General features: G+C 48.8%; 6 protein-coding genes and 1 non-coding gene across 7 annotated transcripts; 3 read left to right on the top strand and 4 right to left on the bottom strand.

Moving 5' to 3' along the window:
- Positions 1-4,385: 4,385 nt before the first annotated feature.
- Positions 4,386-6,376, bottom strand: BO83DRAFT_415598 (uncharacterized protein; the record flags this gene model as incomplete). Its single annotated transcript, XM_025534644.1, has 3 exons — positions 4,386-5,774; positions 5,868-6,238; positions 6,280-6,376. 3 exons carry the CDS (start codon positions 6,374-6,376, stop codon positions 4,629-4,631), a joined length of 1,614 nt encoding a protein of 537 aa, XP_025390046.1. The 3' UTR covers positions 4,386-4,628.
- A 911-nt stretch (positions 6,377-7,287) lies between these two features.
- Positions 7,288-10,753, top strand: BO83DRAFT_356941 (MCM DNA helicase complex subunit MCM6). The gene is made up of 4 exons (XM_025529226.1): positions 7,288-9,135; positions 9,194-9,329; positions 9,384-10,367; positions 10,434-10,753. The coding sequence occupies exons 1-4, from the start codon at positions 7,487-7,489 to the stop codon at positions 10,554-10,556; spliced, it is 2,892 nt and encodes a 963-aa protein (XP_025390045.1). The 5' UTR covers positions 7,288-7,486; the 3' UTR covers positions 10,557-10,753.
- Positions 10,754-11,444: 691 nt separating this feature from the next.
- BO83DRAFT_461593 (putative SNF2 family helicase) lies at positions 11,445-15,874 on the top strand (the record flags this gene model as incomplete). The annotated part of the gene is made up of 16 exons (XM_025537264.1): positions 11,445-11,664; positions 11,722-12,223; positions 12,276-12,304; positions 12,431-12,987; positions 13,042-13,062; positions 13,122-13,206; positions 13,254-13,341; positions 13,391-13,510; positions 13,568-13,725; positions 13,801-13,900; positions 13,971-14,058; positions 14,115-14,310; positions 14,375-14,443; positions 14,573-15,273; positions 15,330-15,509; positions 15,581-15,874. The coding sequence occupies 16 exons, from the start codon at positions 11,445-11,447 to the stop codon at positions 15,872-15,874; spliced, it is 3,408 nt and encodes a 1,135-aa protein (XP_025390044.1).
- Positions 15,875-16,210: 336 nt separating this feature from the next.
- Positions 16,211-17,931, bottom strand: BO83DRAFT_415596 (uncharacterized protein; the record flags this gene model as incomplete). Its single annotated transcript, XM_025534643.1, has 3 exons — positions 16,211-17,182; positions 17,266-17,763; positions 17,890-17,931. 3 exons carry the CDS (start codon positions 17,929-17,931, stop codon positions 16,322-16,324), a joined length of 1,401 nt encoding a protein of 466 aa, XP_025390043.1. The 3' UTR covers positions 16,211-16,321.
- Positions 17,932-18,400: 469 nt separating this feature from the next.
- BO83DRAFT_376683 (uncharacterized protein) lies at positions 18,401-21,872 on the bottom strand. Its single transcript, XM_025530788.1, has 3 exons — positions 21,287-21,872; positions 21,079-21,206; positions 18,401-20,956 (listed from the first exon to the last, which is right to left on the bottom strand). Exons 1-3 carry the CDS (start codon positions 21,382-21,384, stop codon positions 18,810-18,812), a joined length of 2,373 nt encoding a protein of 790 aa, XP_025390042.1. The 5' UTR covers positions 21,385-21,872; the 3' UTR covers positions 18,401-18,809.
- A 507-nt stretch (positions 21,873-22,379) lies between these two features.
- Positions 22,380-26,274, bottom strand: BO83DRAFT_415594 (NPA1/URB1 family protein). The gene is made up of 4 exons (XM_025534642.1): positions 25,909-26,274; positions 23,277-25,852; positions 22,880-23,206; positions 22,380-22,825 (listed from the first exon to the last, which is right to left on the bottom strand). The coding sequence occupies exons 1-4, from the start codon at positions 26,051-26,053 to the stop codon at positions 22,508-22,510; spliced, it is 3,366 nt and encodes a 1,121-aa protein (XP_025390041.1). The 5' UTR covers positions 26,054-26,274; the 3' UTR covers positions 22,380-22,507.
- A 375-nt stretch (positions 26,275-26,649) lies between these two features.
- Positions 26,650-26,722, top strand: BO83DRAFT_t109. Its single transcript has one exon. It is a non-coding gene; the product is annotated as a tRNA-Thr (tRNA).
- Positions 26,723-27,234: the final 512 nt, after the last annotated feature.

Below are 27,234 nucleotides of genomic sequence, written 5' to 3'. Positions count from 1 at the left end.
TTTCTACTAGAGGCAAAGAATACAGTGGATAGTTATTTAAGACTATCAGACAATTGTGTCACAGTATGAAATTAGAGATGTACCTGTGATCTCATTTCCTTTCAAAATGAGAAGCCAATAAATGTATGAAATCATAAATAATAGTAAAAAGCAATCTGCAAACCCTCAACCCGTGACTCGGGACAGTTGGAAAATAGCCAAGATCGGGATCTGTCCGATGGTTGGCTTACGACTCTCTTTCTCCTCTCCCAGTCTCCAGTCTCCAGTCTCCAGCCACAGCATCCACGGCGCCATGCGTTTCAACTTGCGAAGATTCTGACACGGGCCGCCCGTTTCATTTTGCGCCATCGTGTCTGTGGTCGGTCTGATCTATCATTCTTCAAACTAACAGTACTATATATACTGGCATGTAGTAAGTACTACCAGGATTAGAGGAGAAGGGGGTAACTGGAATGCTAAGAAATGGAGGGCATGGAGGGCATGGATGCAGTTGTGCGCTACAGAGTCAACAGGAAACAGTCCTCAGTGTAGGCATCTAGTTTAGTCGCCACCGCGCAAACTCCCTTCCTTCACACACAATAACAGCAAACAACAAACCCGATCTTCCCCATGAACAAGGTGCATCATCTATGATCCGTACATACGCATCACAAGACTGGCTCATTTCCACCTCATCGTCCCTTGGATCTCGGATCATAGGTTCATCCCATCGATGCCTATGGGGGACCCGCAGGCAATCAAACCAGTCTTTCAGCCTCGTGCTGGGGCCACCATCTGCCGTACCAGATCAGAGACCTTTTGCCCTTGGAACCACTAACCAGGCAACTCTTTCTTTTTTTTCCGCGCTTAAAATTTGTCAACGCTAGCCCGGCTGTGTTTAGTGTTCTTTTTGAATTCGGCGGTGTGTTTGACTGAATGCAAGCACTGCTTGCTTAGTTTCTGATCGCCAGTGCAGAAGAATGTTTATGTGTCTATCCGTTTGTTTTGTTGTCACTTGCGCGATGCGATACTTTTTTTTTCCCTCTCTGCTCATCATCATCATTACGCGTGTCGAGGTAGATTTATTCCTGTGTGGTTTCTGCAAGCGATGATGATGCTATTTATAATTGGCATCACCACATCATACACACTAAAAAGCTTGAAGGAAGGAGGCTTCATGCACCCGTAGTAGCAGCACACTTTGCCACGAGATTGTGTAGTAACACCAGCGGCATATTGAAATCCCGTTGCCTAGACAGACAGACAAGCAAGCATTCTACTTGTCTACGATCAGCTTCCGCCAGAACAATATGGAGCAAGTCCGTCCGTTAATCCTAACGCTCCGAGGACGGGACGCGAATAAATATTAAATAACCATGTGGCTGGACACGGGCTGGCCATTGACACCTATCATACTGCAAGCAACTGGAGAACCTGAGAAAGATTTATCGTATTCCTGTGGCAACATCCTAGAGGTTAGTTACTGTCACGGCTTTTGCTTTTGTGGAATACGGGACGAGGGCTATGCCAGGTCTAGCCTTGGTTTTGGGACTGGTATCTGAGACAGGACTTTATGAAGGTGTCAATCTTGGGGCAATTGACTGTTGCACAAGCATTTGAAAGGAAATTTGATAGATGCCAAACTCAAGGCGTGTATCGCGTGTATCGCGGAGGGATTATTTCCCTGTCATACCAGAGAAGATTTGTCCTACAAAGAAGTAGTTACTTCTGGAAGCGATTATGATGTACGGAGTATAATCCCAGTTAAAATGTCTCAAACACAAAATGTGCAAGGTTTGCATGAAGAAGTGACATTGAAGAGTGTACATTGCACAACTTCAGACCTAGCAGCGATCCCACCCTCAAACTATACCCCTACAGTAGTATCCGGATCATCTTCTTGTGGCACAAAGTTTCCCAGATGATACTTCCGATGCTAATTCTGCACAAGCAGCTTCACATACTACGTACAATTCCCGACCCACGAGCACATCAACATACTATATCTAACAGTCCCGAAACAAACTATCTTCAATCAAGTAACTACCATTACCTTAAATAATAAATTAACGAGCTAAACTAACACCACACTCCCATCAAATTGATTAATTAACTACCCACTCACCCGCTCACATCTATCTAGTCGACTTACAGTACTTCCATCATGACCAACCAACCAAAGTAATCAATAAGCTTAAGTAACCACTCAGATCCTAGTTTACTACTTACTTACCTCTCAGCCCAGCCCAGTCCAGTCCAGCCCAACCCAGCCGGTCGTACTTCTGCTAGCCCCGTCTAGTACCTACCACAGACCATTCCTCTCTTCTCCCGTGAGACACACAGACGGACGGGGGCGGGCGGACGGCATGCCATGCCCTGACCCAAAACAGCGGCCTGCAGTAGCGTGTGTAATCTGGTGTGTGTGTGTGTGTGTGTGGGAGCAGGGATCATTGATCAAAAGTACTAGAGTAGCTAAGCAGTTAGCTACTATTTATCTTTTTATTCTTGTTTGGTTATGGAGTACTACCTGTTCTGTGTCTAGAGTACAGTAGTAGTAGTGGCGTGAGCTCCAGACCCCTCTTTTCTCTCATTTTCTCTCTCTTTAAAAGTCAATCCCAGCCATGTTATTTCTTTACTAAGCGGCACTGACACTAACTAACTAATTAACTAAACTATGTCCCGCCACCATCAGCCCAAAGCCCAGCTGACGGACATGATAAATCTATTCTCTACCCAAGAGTCGATTTATCTAGCGATATTCAATGTGTGCAGAAATTTCAATAACATTTATGAGAAAGAAAGAACAAAAAACGAAAAAGTACCACAAACATGACACCAACTATGCAGCTATGTGTACTTAATACTGTATACTGTACACTACTACCACTACTACTTCTACTAGTAGCAGCTAACACAAACGAATGAACGAAGCACCTTCGTACCCAGCGGATTCTATATCCGGCAGGAAGGAAAAAGGAAAAGTATGTGACATGTCCGTCTCACCCCACCGGACTATAATAAGCAAAAAAAAAAAAAGAAAATAAGTAAAAAAAATCTATCTATCTACTCATCCCATCCATTAATGGAAATGCACATCGTTTTTTGAAAGTCCGTGCGCGCGCGAATGATCCTCATATGTACAGTACTACTACTGTACAAAGATTGGGAAAATAATATCTCATATCTCTTTCTCTCACCGTAACTTCTTGTTTTTCCCCACTGATATTCTGTTAGTGGTAGTTGGTAAGGATCGATCGAATGAGGGATTGTCAGGCTGTTGATCGAATTACGCGGCGTCACGGTGAAGAGTAGATTAATACAGTAAAACACGGTTATAAGCAATTATATGAGACACGCCATAAAATTGCTTATATCGAGATCTTGCTTATATCGAATATTATATCTAAAATATTATTTTATTGTGCATTTAATGCTTTTTTTTTAGAATATTATGTTTCTGATATGCTAGCGAATATAGAAATATTAAATTAATATTCAAATTATGTTTTTGGGGGCTTCTAGCTGTAATTTTACTAAGTATTTTTATATATCAATCAGTAATCGGGAATAACATCAAAATATATAAATCACCGGGAGTACGGGATACAGAGAAAGAAGTAATCTGCTAATTATATATAATTTTTAACTATTTAGTAGAAATAAGATTAAATGAGACTTGTAAATATTATTAAATAAATAAAATAATAGAAAAAAACTTATTTTATTATGTTTTAGTAGTCTATTCTAGTATAGATTTTAAATAATGACGTCCAAATTAGCTATTCTGAGCATCCAATATAGGCACTTTTGTATGGAGAAAGATCAGGAACTTAGCAATTTGCTAGTAATGGAGGATGAAGCATTTTTGTATGGTGTAGCAATTCAGACACGGTGGCAGGGTGCTTGTAATGGAGGATTGCTTATATAAGGTGATGCTTATAACCGTGTTTTACTGTAGATATATCTATTAGGCTTTTTTTTTCCCTTTACGAGAGGGAGGATGATGATCCGATGGGGAGGGGGGGAGAAGGAATAAGTGGGTAGGTTTGTTGTTAGTTTACCTTTGTAAAATGGGTTAGTTAGCTTAGAGGTTTCCGATGCAGATCGGCTTACGTGGCAAAAGTCATCCTAACTAAGTCAAAGTAGTTTAGATACACGGAAGGGTAAGTAAGTAAGCAGATGGTAGTATCTGTGAACAGTGAGTGACCAATTGCCTGCAAGGGATATTGGTCGCGGATTGGGAACCGTGGAACAGGTCGTTCTAGAAAACCCGATCTGAGGTGACACCAACCAGTCAGTAACCTATAGGGAACCCCCGAAAATGCGGGGTTACCACCACTTACTTACTTACATTTAATTCAGACAGCTAGCTACAGGCAATTAAAGAGGTCACCAAAGTACGGAGTAAATAATCATGTACGACTGCTGCGACGCTCCTGCACGTCGCGGAAAACAATCATGCGTTTGGGATTCGTACCTAATCAGTACTTTTCTCTGTTCTGCCCGAAATATACAAACATACAGAACACAATACAACACAGCACAACACACGCTCCTTTTCAAAATAAAGATGAAAACACTGGCTAAGTAGATGAATGTCGACAGGGGAAGGGGTATCTCGAAAAAGTAATTTGGGTCGTCTCTCTCGCTCAAATGGGCCCAAGCAATTCTTCCTCAAACGCATCAATTCCTCGGATTGGCGGATGGAGCATGAGCAGACTGAAGAGGATTTCGTTGTATTGGAATTGAAGGTCCGGTCGGAGCTGCTTGTGCATCTTCAGTAGCTCGCCTGTGGACCATCCGCGTTCCGACTCCTTCAGGTCCGCTCCATAGCCTTCTTCCAGGAGCAGCCAGATGAAGGTCTCGCAGGCTGGGTACCGGTCCAGGTTGTGCAGTCGCACGAGGTGGTGGAGATGGTTGAGAAACCGCCCGGTTTTGTTCTCCGAGGCTGCCAGATCCCACAGCGCCGCGGTAATGTAGATCAAGGCTGCGGTTCTAGTTATCTCCTGGGTGGGCGCATTGCGCACAACATACATGCGGTAATCCTGAGGCACCTGCGAAGGGCGGGGCCCACTGGAAAGTAGAGGAAATAAGGGACTATCCATCTGGAAAGCAGTCCGTCGCTGGGGTACAGACTCTAAGTATGAAGGTGTGCTATGCTGGTGCATCAGCTGCTCTGCTGCATGAAGAAAAGAGACGAGCCAGCGCTTCCCCTCTTCGCTCATTTCCATCGGTGGCGGGATCATCACGTATCGCACGTAATGCATGAAGACCTCGACCGTGCTCTGCGTGCCGGATCGAGACCGGAGGATTTCGACAGCCTGGTCTTCGTATTTCCGAGCGACTTGCTTGTCACCAAACCGATCCTCGTGTAGTGACATGCCGCTAAGTGCCAATGCGAGGTTATCTTCGTCGACTCCCGCAGATCCAATCCTTGCTTCTTCGACTCCCTTTACGGCCTTGTCGAGATGATACTGAGCTTCCTTGCTGTCTTTCAGGTTGTAGAGCTGGGCTTTCCAGCGGGCGCAGTAGGTGAGGATGACTGCTTGGAAGCACAATGGGTGGCTCATGGCGGCCTTGAACACAAGGTCTTTGATGTATTTATTTTGGCCCGACCAGTAGGTTAGCCGATTAGTCCAGTAGTCGGCCAGCTCTTGGTCATCAGGGGAGTAGACGCCTGGAAGAGAATTGAATGGATCTTTCCTCGAGGCATCAAGCATAGTGACAGGTGAAGGTGACTGGTATCCATCTACCGATTCGGGTGGTGATTGCACAGGAGGGAGACCAAACGGAATCTATACCATTAATTAGATTAATATGACGAGCGGTGGAAACATTTGTGTAAGTAATGGTGAATGTATTGTATTGATGGTAAATGATGAACTTACCAAGGAATGCCCGTTTATTGAAGTTTCGTTGGGAACCTCCTGAGGGGCAATGGATTCGTAATCATCATGATTGTCTACTTCTGTCCTCTTATGAGGCCATGGGGAGTAGCGAAGAGGGCGACTACCCCTCCGGTCGCCGTCCGCCCGGGAGTGGGATGACTTCCTCTGCCGGCGTTTCTCCTGAACATGGTGACGCATCACATGAGCCCGTTTTTCGCGGGACGAGGAATTGGAGTCAACAAAGTAGAAGATTTGGTTCCTGGAGGATTGATCATCGGACATAGGCAAGTGCCTTCGTCGTCTAATCCTCACAGGAATTTGAGAAGGGTCGCTGGACGTTCCTGAGGAAAGGGTGTTGGTAAGTTCGTCGACTGGACGGTCAGATCACAGAGAAGGCGGCAAAGAAACCAACGTTGTTGTTCTGATTCAGACGAAGAAGTGCCCCGTACGCCTGAGGTAGAGGAGTCGAGAGGTGTTGATTCCGCCAAAGGAAGTCTATCCGCCGACATGGCGGGTTTTCTTTTCCTTTGATTTTTTTTTTTTTTTGGTCGTTCCCCTCTCTCCGGTTTGGTATTGTTTCTTACAATCGCACAAGGGGGAGGGGAGGGGAGAGAGATTGACTGCTGGGCGGGATGACAGGGTGAAACGAGAGCGGAACTCGTTAAGACTGCATATTCGGGGGGAAGTGAGATCACGAACACACACACACACAAGCCGCCAGCGAATGGGGACGGAAAGCTTTCTAAGAAGGACAAGGAGAAGGCATTGCAGAATGGGCTAGTAAAATGGGGACTAACCAACTCGGACCACCTGTCAAGTCAGAGCAGTAGTAGTGAGGGAGCAGTTGATGAAGAGAGCAGCAGTTTGGTTTGCTTATCTATCCGTTGCATAAGGACTAACGACAAACCCCCCGACCTGTCCGTTCCATCTTATTAGGGATGGACGGGTTAGTCAGTGCTAGTGGTGGGGTCAAGGACAACTAAGAGGCCCCGCTAGTCCGACTCCGAAAGTTTATTTGACTTGACGGATTGCTTTGATTGGTTGCTCGTCAGCTCAGGCTCCGGGAAAAGTGTCTCCGCCGGCGCTTATTGGGTGCGGAATGAAGCCCTCTGCCCTTGGAAGGTATCCGCTTCTGGAGGCCAGGTTGGGCCGGTGTGGGCTCGAGGACCTTTGCCCGCAACCAGTCTAGTCCCGGTGGGGTTGGCATGGCGTTCCGTGCGCAACTCCCACGCTGCTGATCTAAGCAGACTAATTCTGCCCCTTTGGGAAGGTCTGTCACAGTCCTGAACAAAAGCACTTTACGCGTCGGTATTCCGCAATAACTGTTCTACCGACGCGTTCGCGTTGCATTCGCGTCCCATTGCAAAAGCTCGAACAAAAAAGAAGCGAAACCGCAGCAACCAAAACATCAACGCTGCCTGCCTGCTCTTGGTCAATTATTCTCTCTTCAAACCCCACTACCTCGAAAACCACTTTTCCTCTTTCTTTCTTTATTTCTTCTCTTCTTCAAGGCAGGCCCTAGGGACCCCTTTACGTTTAATTAATTAGTCTACGCATATATTGAAGTCGCACCCCTCACCCTTTTTAGCGGCCTCCCTTTGGCCCTCCGCCTCACCACCATGTCTTCCCTTTTTGACGCCGTCCTGCAATCCGAGTTGGGCTCCACGGCGGGCTCTCGCGACCATCGTCTTCACTCCGATCAAATTCCCAGCTCACGACCCCAACCGCCTTCAGAAAGCAATGGCCCCATGAGTGACATGCATGGCTTTGCCGACGATCAAGTCGCCGATTCCAGTGCCTCGACCGTTACCCGACTACGCAATCCTTATCTTCCCGGTCCGCCCCCGGTAAGCGATGTGGCAGGCGAGAAGGTACAGCAGGCTTTCGCAGAGCTCCTCGAGACCTACCAGGAAGAGACACCTTCGTCGGCACAGGCGGCGCCATCGTCACAAGTTTTGAGTAAGAAATACTACATCGCCCAGATCATGGGCATGGCGAAATGGGAGCTGTCCACCCTTTACGTCGATTTCACCCACTTGACCTCTATGAGCAACCCCATTCTTGCCGATGCCATTGCCAACCAATACTACCGATTCCAACCTTTCCTGACCAAGGCTCTTCATGACCTTATTGCCAAGTATGAGCCAGACTACTTCGCCTCCCACCGTCAAGCTACGGCCGCAGGCAGTGTTTCTTCCCAAGCCGGCACTTCGATGATCGCAGGCAACTCTAGTGTATCCGACAACCCTGAATTGGAGCGCAATATCCGCGAGAAGACCAGGCATCAGCAGACGGATAAGCTGTTCTCTTTGGCCTTCTACAACCTGCCCCTTGTTTCCAGACTGCGCCAGCTGCGCACATCCCAGATTGGGAAACTGGTCTCGGTGTCTGGTACTGTCACGCGGACGTCTGAAATCCGTCCCGAATTATCACTGGGAACCTTCATTTGCGAAGAGTGCAAGGCCGTCGTGACCAACGTGGAACAGACCTTCCGTTACACTGAGCCCTCCCAATGTCCGAACAACACCTGCGGTAACCGCTCCGGCTGGCGCTTGGACATTGGCAAGAGTACCTTCGTGGATTGGCAAAAGGTGAAACTGCAGGAATCTTCTCACGAGATTCCAACTGGCAGTATGCCACGGACGATGGATGTCATCCTTCGCGGTGAGATGGTGGATCGCGCTAAGGCTGGTGAGCGGTGTATCTTTACAGGTACCTTGATAGTGGTACCCGATGTCAGCCAACTTGGACTTCCTGGCGTACGGCCGGAGGCAGTTCGTGATGATGGTGCATTCCGGGGAAGTGAGATTGGAGGCGGTGGTGTTACTGGGTTGAAGGCGCTCGGTATCAAAGATTTGACATATCGACTCGCCTTCCTTTCTTGCATGGTCACTCCCGACACCACGACGCCGGGTCAGCAGTCTAACCAGCAGCTGAATGGACAATCGCACAACATCTTGGCTTCGCTCAACCAAAGCCGGGATCCTGAATCCAACGAAGATCAGGCCCAAGAAGCTCTGCTTCAGAGCCTGACACCCTACGAGGTTCAAGACTTGAAGAATCTCGTTCACTCTGAGTACATCTACTCGCGGTTGATTGACTCGATCGCTCCCATGATTTACGGTCATCAGCAGATCAAGAAGGGCCTGCTGCTGCAGCTGATTGGCGGTGTCGGCAAGTCTACGGAGCAAGAAAACCTCCAGCTTCGTGGTGACATCAACATTTGCATTGTCGGTGACCCATCCACGAGTAAGAGTCAATTCTTGAAGTGAGTTTTATACCGGCTATTTGCATACTGTTTTGCATGCCATGCTTACACGAAACAGATATATTTGCTCATTGCACCCTCGTGCAGTCTACACTAGTGGTAAAGCCTCGTCTGCCGCCGGTTTGACCGCATCTGTTGTCAAGGACGCTGAGACAGGCGAGTTCACGATTGAAGCTGGTGCCTTGATGTTGGCTGTAGGTAACCTGATCTATCTGGTTGGCATTCGAAACTGACGTATCGTGATCTAGAATGGAGGTGGTATTTGCTGTATCGACGAGTTCGATAAGATGGACATCAGCGACCAGGTCGCCATTCACGAAGCCATGGAACAACAAACGATCTCTATTGCAAAGGCAGGAATTCACACCACCCTTAATGCTCGGGCTTCGATTCTTGCTGCCGCCAACCCCATCGGCGGCCGATACAATCCCAAGACTACACTACGCGGCAACCTTAACTTCAGTGCCCCCATTATGAGTCGATTCGATCTGTTCTTCGTGATCCGGGATGATCCCAATGAAACAGTGGATCGCAATCTGGCTGATCACATTGTCAATGTCCACATGAACCGCGACGAAGCTGTTCATCCCGAGCTCAGCACCGAGCAATTACTACGCTACATTCGATTCGCCCGTACCTTTAAGCCCGTTTTCACGGAGGAGGCCAAGGCTTATCTGGTTGAAAAGTATAAGGAGCTTCGTGCTGGCGATGCTCAAGGTGGCATGGGCCGCTCTTCATACCGCATCACGGTTCGACAGCTGGAGTCCCTGATCCGTCTTTCTGAAGCCGTTGCCAAAGCCAACTGTGTGGAAGAGATTATACCCAAGTTTGTGCGCGAGGCGTACGACCTTCTCCGACAGAGCATTGTGACGGTCGAGAAAGATGATGTCGAAGTCGACGATGATGAAACCGCAGCAGCGGATGGTCGCGCTGCTGAGGAAGATCATGACATGGGCGATCGTGACCGTGATGGAGACAGCCCTATGCGCGAAGATGCCGAAACTGCCCAGCCCAAACGCTCAAGGACGAAGATCACATATGACAAGTACATGAAGATCCTGAACCTCATGGTCCGTCGTGTAAGGGACGATGAAGCGAACTCTGGTGAGGGTGTCGAGCAAGAGGATCTTCTCATCTGGTATCTGGAGCAGATTGAGTCCGAGATTGACACAGAGGACGATCTCCAGAATGAGCGTGACTTGGCTGTGAAGGTCCTGAAGCGAATGATCAAGGTATGTGCAATCATATCGCTGTCACTTTTACTTGATCCCATTGCTGATCTCAATTACTTCCTGCAGGATAACATTCTGATGCCCATTCGCGGGCAAGGCCTTGTGGATGCCGATGATGAAGGGCAAAGTGAGCAAGTTCAACGCACTGTCTACGTGATGCATCCCAACTGCGCCATTGATGAGGTGTAATGTTTGTTTAGTGTTTGGTTTTAGAAAAGGAAACGCTGAGCAATGATTGAAATGGGTCTGATAAAGGAGCTGGTGGTTATGAGTGATGATATCCCTGTTTGACTTTGATTTGATATTGACCTTACGCATGATTTATCGGTGAAGTATATGTCTATAGAAGTGAGATCTGGAGTGCATCGGTTTTAGGCATAACTTCTAATTTCATATACGTATGACGCTTGATGATCTGTCAGACTTTTCCGTCTTTTTGGACTGTATGCGGGCTTGCATGTAGCATCCCGAAACAACTCTTCACCCGGTTTGACTTAGTATGGCTGTTGTATGAGCAGTCTCACAACCTTCTACCTTACTGCTTTGACCCTCGTCACCTTCCTTCCACTCGGCCACGGTGTTTCTCGCTTTGCTCTCTCTTCGCTCTCTCTTCCTGATTACTCTTGTTTATCTACGCGATCGTATGGCAAAGACTGCGATCTTTCTATCGATCTCTCATCTCTGAGGTGTCCCCGAGCTCATACTTCCTTCCTCTCATCTCTCTCGGCTGTGTCATCTTCCTCATCTTCTGTTCACCTTCCTCTCGTCTCTGATCTTCGTTCCTTTCGCCTCATTTGCCTCTCTCTTGCTTCTTCCGCCTTCGTATAAGCTCCCTCTTCCCTGCCCTATTCTGCTTCCCTCTTCCCCATTCGTTCTTCTCTCTATATAAACCCTCTTCTCTCCCCCTGCCCTCCCTCTTTCCTTCTCACTCCTCTCCTCTTCTCTCTCCTCTAGCCAGAGCTCTCGTAGATCCTTGTTCGACCCCCTCTCTCTTCCTATCATCCTTCTTCTATAACCTCCACAACCAGCTCGCTCAAAACGGAAATCCTCCGTACGCCATCGGCGAATCAAGCACAGATGGAAGGCTCTAGCGAGGAACTGGAACCACCAAAGCTCACGCAGCAAGAAGCAGCAGGCTCTGAATATGCGCAAGAGCCCGATAAGCAAGGATCTTCTCTCCAATCCGAAAGCCTCGATCCGCAACAGCTTCTGCTGGAGGCAATTGATCGCCGTAGGCAACAGTACAATCCCAGGCAAGCCTTTTTCCTTTCTACTTTGGGATTTGATATCCACAATTGTAAGGCCTCCCAAAAGTTTGCAGTCACCTTCATGGATGATACTGACATTCTGCTAGCAGCCCGGCATACAGGAAATTCTCCATCTGAATTTCTATCTGTACCGAACGATCAGGTACCCGCTGCGCAAACAGTATTTGATGAAAGTTTATTCGTGCCGCAGGACGAATATTCGTCATTGTATCTTCCACCTTCGGGACCAGATGTGCCTCCGATGTCTCCAGATAATCAAAATACTCTCGAACTACTTCAGGGGCTCAATCCAGAAGGTGACACAAGTCCACCTGTTCAACAGCTTTCGCAGGTTGCACCTCACTCGAGCGCCAGTGCTCCACAAACAGGAAATGCAGACACAGCAGCTGCACCTGCCGATGATGAGGAAGACCCGAGGCTGTCCGCACCGTCATGTATCGACTTATTCTCATCCTCATCTTCGACTTCCGGGAACACTGACGTACCGGTAGAAGACTTCCCGGATGACACTGGAGACCAAAGCTGCCCAACAGAATGGCCTGACGAGGAGCTTGAAGCTAGTACCAGGGCTGACCTATCGAAGCGGCAGTAAGTGTATCTTATCATTATGTCCCAGTCTGAGTCTGACTGGTTTCCCTAGATTCAATTCTATCAAGAAATGGTTTGATGGTTTGGAGAAGCCATCTGTTGCAGATGAGATACGCTTAGAAAAAGCAAGGCAACAGGAATATGCTCGAAAGGAAAGGGTGTCAAGGAGAAAAGCCATCGAAAACCAGAGTGTTCTCTCTTTCTCAGACATCGACGAGCCCAATGAATCCACTTCAAAACAGGCTCCTACCGAGCAAAAGTCCGATAGTTCTAATGCAATCCCTGTCAAGCTACAGCCGAAAAAGAGACGACAAAACAGGATATCAGCAGAAGAAAAGCGAAAGAGCAAGGAACTTGGTCTTGCTGTTGTTCTTGCGCGCCAGAAGAAGAGAGAGATGTCGAAGAGAGCACCCCGTAAGCGCAAAGATAGAGGGTTCGACAACGGAATCCCTGGCCCCAGTAAAAGACCGAAGCGAGGGCCCCTGGGTACCAAAAAATACCTAGAATCCCTCCTTTCTTCTGGAGTCGTGGAAGATGCACATGTCAACGCTTCACTGGATGCGATACCTGCTTCTATTGACAAGAATAAGATGAAAGCACTCAAACGACTTGTCGCTACCATTCCGAGTGTGGATCAGAAGGAGGCTAAATCTGACAAGAAAAAATTTCTTGAAGCTACTCGCAAGTTCACATGCAGTCCGAGAAGCGATGGAAAACTCGGGTGGAACATCAAGGGAATGAAAACAAGTTTATATCACTATCAGGTTCGTGTGCATATGCCCCTTATTACTATTATACTAGCTGACAGGTATGATAAGCTACTTGGGGCTGCTTTTATGGTAAGGAGAATGAATATACATCGATATCTTGGAATGACTTGCGGCTAAGATTAGAACAGCGTGACCGCGAAAGTTCGTCAGAGGGACCCTTCGGGGGACTCCTCTGTGATATCATGGGTTTCGGGAAAACTATTCAAGCACTGGGTGAGTGCAGGTGGAAAGAAAAAGTGGCACAGCTAATCTGGGTCTAGCAAATATCGTAGATGGAAAACCTTCTGATCCGGAGGATCCTGAGAAGACTACGCTCATTGTTGTTCCATCGCACCTAGTCACTCACTGGTAATTTTGGTCAATGCTATGTACCCAACTTGCAGTCTGACTTGAACAGGAAAACACAGATCAACAGGCACTGCGACGAGAAAGCAATTGGTGATGTCCTTATATACCGAGCTAGTTCAAGGCTTGAGTCCCTCAATACAGTGGAAAGCCTCGCAAAATATGATGTTATGTACGGGTACCATGCAGCTCTTTCAATATCAAGGTGGTATACTGACACAGTCATCAGAATCACTACATATGATGAAGTGAGGCGATCTTATCCACCAATGAAGCTCACCGATAGTATGAAGGACGACGAGAAGCTTTCAGCCTGGTGGGATCAATCCTTTGATACAGAGATCGGCCCGCTACATAAAATCAAGTTCCACCGAATCATTCTTGATGGTATGCTGTCTCCCTCCCGCTCAATCTTACCTTTTGGCATCAATCGCGAGTCCAGGTTTGACGACCAAATTGCAGAAGGCCACACCATCAAGAATCACACATCCTCAGTGTCGATCGCCGTCCGCTCTCTGACTGGCCACTATAAGTGGATTCTAAGCGGAACCCCAGTGCACAAGTAAGCTCGCACCTGATGCCCAGCTGCTGACTGGCGTTTAATGTTTGTGGTTTCTGACATAGTAATCAAGCCATCTAGAAGAATTCTATCCGCTTTTCGACTTTCTCGGCGTTCCTGGCAGCAAAGATGCTGGAGTTTTCATAAAGAACTTTTGCAGCGTGCGTGACTTCCCATTGATTTTCAGAGTCGAAATCTAAAGCTAATCCTTCTGTAGGATGACGAAGGCCATGATCGCCTCGTAAACCTATTGCGAGCTTTTTTGTTTCGGCGAACACACAAAAGTCGACTTTTCTCACTGCCAGTAATTAAACTACCCGATGTCAACGAAAGAATCGTCAGGGTCCAATTCTGCGCCGTCGAACGAGAGCTTTACAATGCCATATCAGAGGTCTTTATAGAAAACATCAATGGTACGCCAGAGACATATTTTGCCATATCAAGAGTTTCAGGAGAAAATCGCTGACATCAAATCAGGTTGTGCCCATCTCGATCAGCCCAAGTTAGCACAGTATCGATGCTTTCTATCAATGATTCTGATGCTTCGTATGTTCTGCAGTCATTTGCTTACAACGCAGTGCATAGTTAAGAGGCTACTTTCAGAAGGGAATTTGATGAAAAGACTTTCCAGAATCGCCAAGGGAAGCGGGGAATATGATTCGTCATATACTATAGTTCAATGGCTCTCATCAGTGAGAAAAAACACGACAGTTCTTAATGAGCTTAATGATGGAGACACAGGCCAGTATGCCACAGAGCTTCATGGGGATGAGACAGCATTGACGAAAAGTTTCCGCCAACTAATGGACGAGCTTCATCTGAGAGAGATTTGGGAAGAAAGACTAGAAAGGACAAATTGCCCCATCTGCAAATCTGCACCAGTCAACCCTGTGATAACCTCATGCAGGCATTTGTATTGTGAGGAGTGCTACTACTCCTTACGGATGGACAAGGACAAAATGCTTAGGGAGCCCAAATGCGTCAACTGCCGTGTTTCGATTACGGAAGCCGCTTATTTTAAAGAAGAGGGTAACGAAAAGATACAACCCGCATCGATTCACGGGGCAACTAACAGGAATAAAAAGCAACGCCAAAAGAGAACCCTGACCAAGAAACAAGCTAGGAGCAACATTCACCAGATCACGGCGCCACAAGCAGACGAAACGGATGAAGAGTCGGATGCCGATGAGAATACGGACTGGATTGAAGCGTGTGCCCAGCATATGCCTAGTGCTAAACTCACGAAGATACGCGAAATTCTTACAGAGTGGCTTGCTCAGGAATCCTCGGGCAAGGTAGTCATCTTTACCCAGTTTCTAGATTTCGTTGAAATCCTGTCTACCATGTGCGAAGCAGAAGGGTGGCCGTTTGTCCTCGTGAGCAAATAAGACCTTGAATGTACTCAAAACCCAGGGTGGCTAACTTTCCACAGTTGACTGGAAAATTGGGTCTATCAGGCCGCGAAAACAATATGAAGACGTTTAGTGATAAGAATAGCGAAGTGAGGATTCTCATTGCCAGTTTGAAGGCTGGAAGCATAGGACTAGACCTTTCAGCCGCCAACAAATGCATTCTTGTTGACTTGTGGTGGAACGAAGCTATTCAGGAGCAGGTATGTATACTTCTGTCCAGTCATATTGCCTAATAGGACCTTGGTGCAGCTGTTAACGCTCTGGATTTTAGGCATTTTGCCGCTTGTTTCGAATTGGGCAAGAAAGCGAGGTGGAATTTGTGAAGCTTATCGTCGATAATTCTATTGATGACTACCTGCTCAATTTGCAGACGCATAAGACGGCTGTTATAACCGGAGCTATGGGCGATGGAGTCCTAGCGGGACGGGATACAATTGAGGATCTCCTTCGAATGTTCGCAGATGTCGAAAAGGACCCTAGAGGGGTGCTTCATCTCAGGGCCAAGACAGCGTCGAGGGATATTAGGATTGGGGCTGGATACCGACCAACTTTTGGCGTCTTTTGAATGGAAACCTATTATGATAAGCAACGACTATATGCTACAGATTTGATGACAGCCCTTTTCGGTTTGCATGCTGCTTGATTCATAACCCGGCAAATGTGACCGAGAGGAGGCCGGCGTACTCGGACATTCTGGTTGTTTCGCTTTTCATTTGACATCAGTCTCGTTTTGCGATTTAGTTAGGTCTGCCATAGCGCCAGCGATCATTTGCATAGGTTTCAGTGATATCAACATTTACGAGCGCGGCCAGGATAGCACCTTCGCTTTTTAGTTGCTCTAGTTTTAAGAGGAAATACATTACTATTCGAGAATTTTACCCTTACCGATCAAGATAGTATACACTCACAGTTCAATGAAATACCGACGCAGGCAAATTCAGAAACCCCGACTAACCCAGCACACAACAAACGCAGTAGTCACCTTACTTCAACCCTCATCCATTGCATAGACCTACAACCTTCTCGGCCCGCGCCTTCCACGCCCAGCAACACCACCTGCACCACCAGCACCATCACCCTGCAGCCCCTCCCCAAGCATCCTCGGCACCAGCACATTACTACTATTCAACGCCACCGACCCCCTATCCTGAGAGCCCAAAACCCGCGACTGCCATCTCAAACGATGATACCTTCTCCTCCTCCGATTCGCATAATCATGCACCCCCAGTCCCAAATCATCAGGATCCACCTCCGTATCAGCATACTCTGACTCCGACTCGACTCTCCAAGTAGGAACCCCGGAACCCCATCTTCCACCTTCGCCTCCACCTCCACCTTCACCAGCAGCAGCAGGACTACCTTCATCATAATCGAGTCTCATCTCATCCTCATCAGCATCAGCATCATAATGATCATGATATGAACGATCAACAACCTGCGAAAAACTCTCAGCCTCAGTCTCAGTGATCATTCCCACCGGATCGTGGAGGGTCCCAGCAACAATATTACTATTGATGTTCTCTTTATCTGAGTCCCAGTCTTGGTGATAGGCACGTACTTCTTGGTTATTATTATGGTTGTTGGTGTAGGGATAATGAAGGTAACTGGGCAGCATTGAGGCTACTCGATTCGGGCGTGGAGAGAAGGATAGTAGACCCCCCCTGTCTGGGAGGATGTCTTCGAAGATGGTGAAGTCGAGATTGCTGCTGTTGTTGGTATTGTTGTTGCTAGGTCTGGTTCTGGGGGTGGGGATGGGGATGGGAATGGAAATGGGGGTGAAGTTGTTGTTGCTGTCGAGGCCGATGAGGCTGCTGGTTAGGCAGCCGCTTTGGGTTGGGATGGTTGGTTGTGTTGTCTCCTGGACTGTGGGTGTCTGGTGGTTATGAGAGTGATGGTGAGAATGATGCTGTTTTTCATACCTCACCACGAACAGGGGATGAGATATTCGGAACTTACTACCATTTGTCCTTCTTCACCTTCTCCATTCCCGTCATGATCCTCAAGTTGAGGGTTAAGATATTCGTCACCATCGACATCCATGTCCATGTCTTCATCAACAGCAGTAGCAGCAGCAGCAGCAACAGATGGATTCTGTGTGGAGGTATACTGCTGGTGCTGCTGATAAGTCGAGCTCACATCCATAGCATCCCTAAACGCTCTATCATGCGCCTCGTTCTCCAAGGCCCGCACCGCAAGCATCCGGTACTCGTTCATGCGGAGGGCACCTTCCTGTTCTTCAATTTCTCTGTTCAGGGCTTCTTCGAAACGCTCAGCTTGTCTGGTAAATGGGGAGGGGAGACGAGGGCGTTTGAAGGGTTGGTGGCTGTTTCCTCCATTGTTGGTTGCGTTGGGTGTAGTGTTGGTGAAAGTGCCTGTGGAGGTATGGTTGTTGGAGGAGTCGTTGTCATTATCATCACAGGCTGCTCTTCTATTTTTACGAGTGGTGGTTGTGGTCTGGATATGTTTGGGATATGGATGGTGGTTAGATGTGTTTAGTGTGGGGGAGGGGAAGGGAGGGTGAGTAAGGTGATGGAGAATGAGGTATGGTGGGTTTCTGAATTGGTATGGAGCTGTACTTACACTCGTATCTTGTTTCATGTTGTCGTCGATGGTTTTGGTCATCGTAGGTTTATGAGGATAAGTTTGGATTGGCTGTGTGGGGATTGAAGGTTAGCGAAGGCTGGTTTTCTTGTAGGACAAGCTGTCAAGAGTGGTTCTTAGACGATAGTAGGATGGGTTATTCAGGCGTTCAGGTGTGCCATCATCGTGGTTATCATCAACCGGGTGTAGAAGACTGCTCCTCATAGAAACCTACTCACCTGAGGTTTAGGATGATGTATCTTGATACAGATGAGTTGGAGTGGAAGCTCTGCGGTCAGAGTCAGTGTCGCCGAATCTTCAAGCAGATGTGAAGGGAGGAAGTAGGAAGAAGAAGTATGAAGTAGGAAGTAGGAAAGGGAAGCGAGATGGCTTAATCGTGGGCAGCGCGGAGTCCACCGGCCATTCACTACAGCTACTTCGCCTCAGGCACCTGTGCCAAGTATAGCCTACACACATCTACAGATCAAACACAGTTCAAGCAATAGATTCCATTGAAGCCATGATGTCAGCTAGTGATTCAGGTCTGCGATATAATGGCTTTAGATCACATCTCAGAGATCTGCAATCTGCCTATTGCTTTCCTTTATGTAATCCCCCAGGGTTGTTATACATCCAGACACAAACGAGTCCGGCTGTGATACAGTCTCCTCATCAGTCCCAAGCCTCAGCAGGTGGCTAGGTTTCTCCTGAACTCCATCAAACTAGCCCTTTGTCATGCACCAAATACACAAACACATAGATAAATCAGATACAAGAAGATTAGAAGGGTGCATTGTGCTGGCGTAACAAAGACATAAGTATGAGAAGATCAAGGACATATCTCATATGGCGTTTGCACATTCTCCTTGCATTCGTCTCCCTAGGACACTGTACTAATCATCCCGGACTTCGCGCAACCCCTACCGAAACTGTCCCGGCCCGAGCATGCCGCGCGGGGCCTCGCCACCAACTTGGCCAAACATATCCAACAGGTGCCTGGAAGCGGGGGGAGGAACTTGAGGTCCAGGGTTGCCCTCGAAAGGACCTTGGCCACGGTGAGGAAGCCCCATGAGAGCATCACCGTTGGGCGGCATGGGTGGGAAACCGGCTGGCGGAGGTCCGTTCATGTATCCGGGAGGAGGCATCATGCCTGGAGGGGGAGGACGCGGGAAGGGTTCACGCTCGTTGAGGGGGGGTGCATTCGCATGCATGGGCATCATGTTCGACATGTAACTTGGGTTGACGCCGCGTGTAGGTGTCGGAATACCCGGAGGAGGTGCCAAAGGCGCGGGTCCAGCAGCTTGCTGCGGGGGCATCTGAGGTCCTGGCCATCCAGGAGGAGGCAAATGCTCGAAGCCTGGAGGTCTCTGCATGCCCATAGCAGGATGGCCTTGAGCCTGGGGAGCTCTGCTTCCGCCGGGCGTCATGGGGAGTTGTCCGCCCTGAGGGAACGGCATATCTTCGAAATATCCCATGGGGGGCCCATTTGCGGGCCGGCGACGAAGATGTTCAGCATCGGGTCTCTGCATGTTTGCTATCGCAGGGTCATCCAAGAAGTTGGGGCCCTTTTGCGGGGTCGGAATGCCTGGAGGGGGAGAAAGCACTTCCGGCATGCTCAACAAACCGGGGGCCGGGCCGACAGGACCAGCACTTTGGGGCTGGCTCTGGGCACCCTGGTTGGCAACGGGACTAACACGGACCTGCTGCATCAGTCGCAGTAGATGTTCCCGGTCTCGAGCATGTGTCTCCTGGACATAAGGGTTAGGGCCAGGGCCACGAGCAACTGTCTCTTGCATGGCCAAGTACTCCTGCCGCTTGAGTTGATCTCGAGCAGGAGATGAAACAGCACTCCGGATCTGTTCGGCCTGTACCTGCGAAGGAGGCCGGTTGTATGCAACAGGGTCATTGTGAGGTGTCGCGTTGCGCGATTTTCCTCCACCAAGCATCTGCAGGATGCGCTGGAAACCTTCCTGATCGGCATCAGTGTTGACGGTGTTCATCGAAGGCGAGGACCTGGTCTCTGGATGAGTTTCGGGTTCCTTGGCCGGGCTTCCCGGTGGTGGCGAGAAGAGTCCAGCAAAGCGCGACGACTTTCCAAGCTTTCCTGGAAGTGGCTCTTTCTTCATTGTTGGTTCCATCATGGGAGGAGGAGGAGGAGGAGGTGCGCTTATCTCCTGGGGTAGTGGAGGCGCTTGGGGTGGCTTGGAGTCCCCGAGCAATCCAAAGAACCGCTCCATGGCCGAATCTGACGTGAACGGAGCGCCATTGCTACTGAAGATCTCACCATCTGTAGGCCTAGGCTCTGGCTTGGGCGCGGGGGCAGGAGCAGGGGTTGTCTCCAAGGGAACCTCCTTTTCTTCGGCTTGAACCTGCGAGGAGCCCGCCTTCATCCTTTCCTTCCAGCGTTCAAAGTCTTCTTGTGTATGCACTCGGCGAGGCTCATCTCGATCAGTCGAATCCATCCACTCGGGATCCTGTTCGAACTTGGCTCCCCGCGTCCAGTCACGATCTGCACCGTGCCGATCTCGACGCCATTCCCTGTTTCGTATCGGAGTCTTCTCCTCCTCCGCATCAGGCGCGTCGTGAGTATTCTCCTCACGAAACCAACTTCCCTCATGTCTCGCACGTCCGGGCGTGCCGTCCTTCCGTGGGAAGAATCGTGCATCCTTATCTCTAACTCCTCGATCATTGTTGGGTTCTCGCTGGTCGCGGTTCTCCCACCGATCGAACTCTCCGTTGCGTCTCGGCTTTCGATCCTGTTCCTCGGGGCCGAAGGTACGGCGGGGGCGTCCACTGTTCCAGTCCTCTCTGTCCCCACGCCGGTTGTTGTTGTTGTTGTTGTTGTTGTTGTTGTTAAATGTTCCTAATTTTCCATCTCGTCGGTCAAAATCTCTGTCACCAGACTCCCGGTCCTTGAAGAACTTCTCCCGTAAGTTGAACCGGTCGTTCTTCGAATCATCCTGGTCATTAGGCCTTGACGATCGTTCCGTAGCATCTATCGATCCTTTACCGGGTATACGAGATGCCGAAGCAAAAGCAGTTTTGGGGGGTCCGAGAATGATGTCCTCTATGGGCGATCAACGACGTCATGCATCAGTAAGGTCCTCGAATTTTCAATCCAAGAAAAGAGAACAATGGACGCGGGGGTATTCAACATCGTGTGAGAAGAAGAAGTGGGATGGTTATTACCTGAATTGGAATTCCGGGACACATGACGAGTTTCAAACAGACTGGGCCTTCTGGGGGTCGATTCATGGGGGTTATTGGGGTCTCGCGAGTTTGTAGCTTTCCGTTGGGTAGCTGGATCGGGGATTGGGCTAGCACGTAGAATGACTGCGTCAGTTTCGGGATATCGCAGTTGATTGATAAGGCAAAGGAGCAGGCAGAGTGAACTTACCCCATCCATTCTTCTACCGGCGGTAAATTGGTAGGTTTTGTGACCAGAGGCGACGACCGCAGCCATAGCAGCTCATCGATCTGGTACCGTCGCGCCATGAGGATGGCTTGGGGTGAGGTAGGTGTGTGGGATGCTATCGGTATGCCGTTACGTCGATCTCATTGGTTGCCGACAGTTCAAGGATGAGGAAAGGTGGAGTTGGAATTTATCGCGGGACAAGGAAAGGAAGAAAAGGCGAGTAAGGTAGACTGCGAGGCACCGAGGCTAGGCTGTGGGCGTAAAAGGCGTGTACTGTGTAGTGGGTAGAGGATAGATGATGAGTGGGCAGCAGGAAGCGAAGCCGCTTGCCAGTGGCAAGGGAAAAGGCGGAGGAGAGAGGAGCTTCGATCGGTCAAAGGTCCAGGAGCGCTCGTTGGGAAGCAGATGAGGGGCACCAACGGTGCAACAAACCGTGTGGCCTGATTTGTTTGTGTAGAAGGAATCCCAACTGGTCTCGGATATATCGATAGACAGTAGAGTAAATGGAAGGAGAACAAAAGCTGGTGGGGAACAAACAGAAAGGGGGCAGTAGCAAGAAGAGGTGGTGAAGGGGAAGGGGAGTTTGGGCAAAGTTGCGGGCAAAGATGTCGAGGACCACCGGACCGCAACGAAGTTCAAAACGTGTGCACTGCCCAATGGGGAAGGTCGCCTGTCAGCTTGTCGACGCCTTGTTCTTCACTTCTTCACTCTCCCCAGTTTCTCCCATCTGTCGAGATTTTCCTTCTTTCTGCTATAAAGTATTCGCATTCTCACCCAGAGGAGCTAGTGGCTGTTAACTATCATTATACTAATTATCCTTCCCTTGCCCATCATTCACTGCGATTTCAGTCATCCATGTTCCCCAAGCAACTCAACCCTCGGTACCGCCAGCAACCAACCCCCAACGCAGAGAAAGAATCCTTATGGAGTAAGGCATCGCTTAGGATACGTCATATAGTACATTCCACCTCTTAAAATAACCTGTCTTTCAATGGCGCAAAGATGAGGCCAGTGTGTACTTGGCTACAGTGCAAGATCAGATTAACCTATCAGATTTCATAACTATTCCATCCACAACTGACTAAACATACCATTACGGGTTGCTCTAATAACTATACGCCTGATTCGAATGTCAATTACTATGCAGCCAAGTGCCTAGATTGAGGGCAGCATCGTTCATATCCAATCCCGTACCACCGGACACTAGCCCACAATGCTCTCTACCGCTCGCAAAGCGGCTCCTCCACTCCATTTTGAAACCCGATCATTATCCGATGTTTGCTTCAAGGAGTCGGCAATGGCCGCAAGAGTCGACGTCTCTTTGCCCTTGACAGCCGGAATCTGACTCTGAATCCAGCTGAGAATCCCCGCTCTCGTGACAAGTGTTGTGCTTCCTTGCACTTGCGTTGCGCGGTACACTAGTTGCAAGATCTTTCTCTTGGCTGAGTAGCCTGCCGAAGGCGACTCGTAGAATGCAAGCGCTCTCTCGAAGACCTTCGCACGGCGGTAGATGTCCATATCCTATAATTTGAATGAGTAACATGATGGTGTAAGAAAGGGAAGACGGCGACATACAGCTTCAGTGCGAAGACCCTTGATGAGTAAATCAAGGAGCCAGCTAGTCTCGTCGAAATATCCGTCGTCGAGCTCTGGTTCATGCAGGAAGATTTTGTCAATCCAGTATGATGGGATCTTCTCCACCTCCCAGGAAGGAGCTTTCTGCAGAAACTTGTTGACCTTGCCGTACATTTTGTGCATCGGGTTCGTGAGAACAGTCAAGCAACTGGACGCGCACTCCCCTACAATCCACGGTACGGGCGATTCAAGCCCAATCTGCTTGACAGTCTCGAGGAGCTCTCCCGTGAGGATGTAGACTGATCGCCATTCCACATATTTAGACTCCTGCGAGTTATGTTAGCTTATTATTCTACTCTTTTTTCCGCAGAAGGTACCGGCTCATCGGTTGACCTACCTTAAGTTTGCCCATGAAACGAACAATGCTCGTGAATGCTTGCTTCCTCACTTCCTCGTACGCCGAGCACAAGCAGAGAACCAGTTCGGCTATCCGGCCTTGCTCAACCGCCACCTCGATGTCATCCTTCTCCCATCGGTGCAGCTCATTGTGGGTGGTACTTTCTGTCGGTAAGGTTCCGAATACCTCCTCCAAGTCTACCTCATCCTTGTTGGCGGTAGTTGTAGTATCTTGGGCAGGAGCATCAACTTCCATCGCATGGTCATCTTCAGCATCTTCAGTGTCTTTCAATGCCTTTTTGAGGGCCGACTTTGACTTCTTATTCTCCGCATTCTCCATCAGCTTGTCCCGGGCGGTTTTCAGTGCCTTGGCGTTTTCTCCGGCGCGCTTCAAGCTTCCTAGCGTCTCAGAAATCCAGGAAACCACCGCACTCTCGACAGCCGCGTCTCCAGATTTGACAACAAATGGCCACTGTTCGATGATGGCAGCTACCAGAGGGCTAACCGGGCTGGAGGCACCCCCGACCAAGGAGTCAACGAGGTCTTGATAGTGGACCGGTTTCTTTGCAATACGGCAGGCGCAGTTATCAAAGAATGATAGTTGACGCTGGAGCTTTTCCGAGTCTGAAGTTTCGAAGCTTGACAAGATTGCAGGAAACGAGGAGGGGTTTTGCAGGACAGAGTGCTCGGTGAGGACGGTCCGCAGCAACTGGTCGATCTCACGCAGGGAGTACCTTGAGGCTGTTTGAACCAGCACCTTTAGGATTGACGTAAAAGCGGAATACTGCATAGACCCTGGCTGTTGCCACCAACGCATGGAAGTAGACTGTTGGATGATTCTCATGATGTTTTGCAGTTGGCTCAGCACTGACTCGGTATCATCCTCGTCGAGCTTGCCTTCATCCAATCGCTTCAAGACGTCAACCAAAATGAGTGAAACGTCAAGTCCTTCCTCGAAGGCGGCATCCGGTACTACCTCAAAGAACGAAGCAAGAAGCTCTGAGACAGCATCCTGCTGCTGCAAGTCATCCTTGTCCGTTCGCTTAAAGAGCAGAATGACTTCCTTCACTCCGGGGCACCGGCGACTAAACTCGGCAACCAGCTTGCTTGCCGCCTGTGTCCACAGGGGTTGGCTGACCCCATGGTCGGCGTTGAAGATCTTGAGAACAGCCCGCAGTTTGTTGAAAGCAATTGTCAAGATTCGGACAGCAAACAATGTTACTATCTCAGCATTCATATTCAAGCAGCGGGTGAGGATTTTCTGGGTCAGAGGGCGAGGAAGCACATTCTCAATTACCACAGAAACGGGCGGCGGTGTCGGAGGTAGCTTGTCTTTCCAGCCACAATTTGAAGGTACAGGCAGCTGTACGGCGGAGAAGAGAAGCGCAGACTCGGCCATCCAGGCTGGGGTCGGCTTTGGGTCCGCAGTGAACATGCTCTTCTTCGTGAAGAAATCGGCAACCAGCTCCGGGGCCGCTTTGAAAATGGCCACTAAAAGCTCAATCTGGAGACTGTCGGTATCCGGGCGAAGTGTCTGGATCAGATAAGACAGTGTTCCGTTGCGAACAGGTACAGATTGGCCGTACTTGTCGATATGAAGAGCAGAATCAAGACCCAAATCGATCAGTGTGTCATCGTCCGTGGGTAGCGCCTCGGGATCACTTCCGTGTGGATACCAACCAGACTCTGGAAGCAAGACTCCAAGTTCGGTGTTCGTACAGACATTCATCAGGATCTTGTGGATTTCGTCGGTAGTGGAAACATTCGCCGGGTTGGGCTCCTCTGACTCACGGTCATAGCCGTAGAGTGTGACGAGTCGCTCCAGGTTCCATCGATTGAAGAACTTGCTCTTTGCGATGCGAGAAATCGAAGCATCTTGAATAATGTCTTTGTCAATACACCTGATAGTCTCCAAGATGATGTCTCTCGGGTCTTTCCTAATGTACTCAAAAAATGCTCTGATAACTTTGTGTTGCTCAATGATATCACTCTTCCCGTTTGATTGCAAAAATCGCAGGTTTGCAAGGACATACTTCTGAGCATTCCTGCGCAGTGTAGGTTTGGAGCCTGCCTCTGATATTTCTTCCAGCTGAGCTTTGTTAGGGGTAAGAAAGACTTCGATGCGCTTGAATGTGATATACCGCGCGGCATGGACGTGGCGCGCAACTGCTCCACCATCGAAGCTGACCATCTCCGTGAGAAGACGAAGACAGGGAGAAATCAAATGCTCCTTTGATTTGATAGCTGTCAAGCCACGATTGAACAGTCTCAGCTGTTCTTTCTGAAGGAGATACTTGCATAGTGCCACTCCGAAATCCCGAAATTCCAGGTTGGTGGACACCGTCTTGAGGAACTGGGCGAGGACAGAGGGCACAACAGTCAGTAACGACTCGTTGTTGTTGGTATCCGCAAAGCTCCAGGTCTGGACCAGATCGGTAAAGCAGACTGCTTCGTTCTCGTTTACCCGTGAGAATTGCGAATCACAGTATGCTTTGAGGATGCGGAACTTCTTGGCTTTTTCAGCCTCATCCTCACTCTGCCCAATGGACGTGAGGAAGTCCTTGAACTTTCTTATACCTGTTTTGATGAGTATTGGAGCACCATGGGTGACTTTGGCTTAGGATGATACTTACCTTGCTTGGATTCAGTGGGATTCTGTTGGAAAGCCAAGGAAGAGCGAAGCTGCGTGTGCGAAGATATGGTGGCAGTAGCATCGACATCCTGGCCATTGTCCAGCTTTCTCCTCTTGTTGCGGAGCTGACCCTCGTGGGAAGACATTTTGAACTAATGCAGATGCTCGTGTTATGCAAAAGACCGGGGACTGGACCTCGACGAGGATTAGTAGTAGGCCGGCAGGAACTTCGTCCGATTCAGACCTTCAGAGTTTTGCGACTGCTGAATTGGTCTTTTATTACTGCCACTACGGCAAAGTTAAATGGACAAGATCGTCCAGCTAGCAAGCGTGTTCCTTGGGAATATGTAAATATATATTATAGAGGAAAGATGAACGTAAGTGGACGAAAATATTGCGACAAGAGGCTCGCTGGTAGACTTCTGGAAAGTCCTGCACAGATGAATTGATCCACTGCCGTGAATGAATCTGGCCTCCCATTGGTCAGATCTAGTATGGTCCAGACAGCACGGCGATTCAGACTAACACTTACAGGCGACTCACTGGTAGTAATAAAAGCTAACAGGGTGCTTATATTCTATAGTGAATGAGGGGCGCGGCTCCACGACTCCTGGTATAAGACTCTGTCGTATTCCGATTGTTCCATCCATGACGATGTAACTACCGAGCCATTTTTTTCTCTCTCCGTTACCATTATTGACGCATTGTTATACCATGAGCTGAAAAAGCAATACATCAACCAGCTTCTATGGCTCAGTTGGTAGAGCGCATGACTAGTAATCATGAGGTCCGCGGTTCGAATCCGCGTGGAAGCATTTTTTGCTTTTTCGTTTTTTTTAGCCTGTCTACCCGAGAATTATCTGCAATTCTTCATCCACTTTAATTCACCTTTTTTTTTTTTTTTTTTTTTTTTTTTTTCCCTTTAAAATATATATATAACTCTATGCTTGTTAGTTAGTCTACGGCAAGCAGGAACTCGTGCGAAAGCCAGTATACACCCACTCACCACCAAAAAACCAGGGAACTTCAATCGTCCAAACTATATATATCCGGCACAGGCACCCCCATCAACTTGCCCCGAACCAGGCACCCAATATGCTCAACCCAGTTTTTAGTAGTAGCACAATTGAACCTACCACCAATTCAACCCCCAACTCTGTACTCATTCAAGAAATACGTAGATCCCCACCCTCCCATGACTCAATTACAGTCCCAACACCATTAGCCACAGACCATTACGTGCAGAGTTCCCAAAATGTACTACATACACCCTTGCTTTCTCAATATCATCACCACTCACAAGTAGTAGTTTCCAAACAGGCTCGTT

This window comes from Aspergillus eucalypticola, assembly GCF_003184535.1.
Source record: "Aspergillus eucalypticola CBS 122712 chromosome Unknown BO83scaffold_7, whole genome shotgun sequence".
Taxonomy (NCBI): Eukaryota; Fungi; Ascomycota; class Eurotiomycetes; order Eurotiales; family Aspergillaceae; genus Aspergillus; species Aspergillus eucalypticola.
This window is presented reverse-complemented; position numbering and strand designations above follow the sequence as displayed.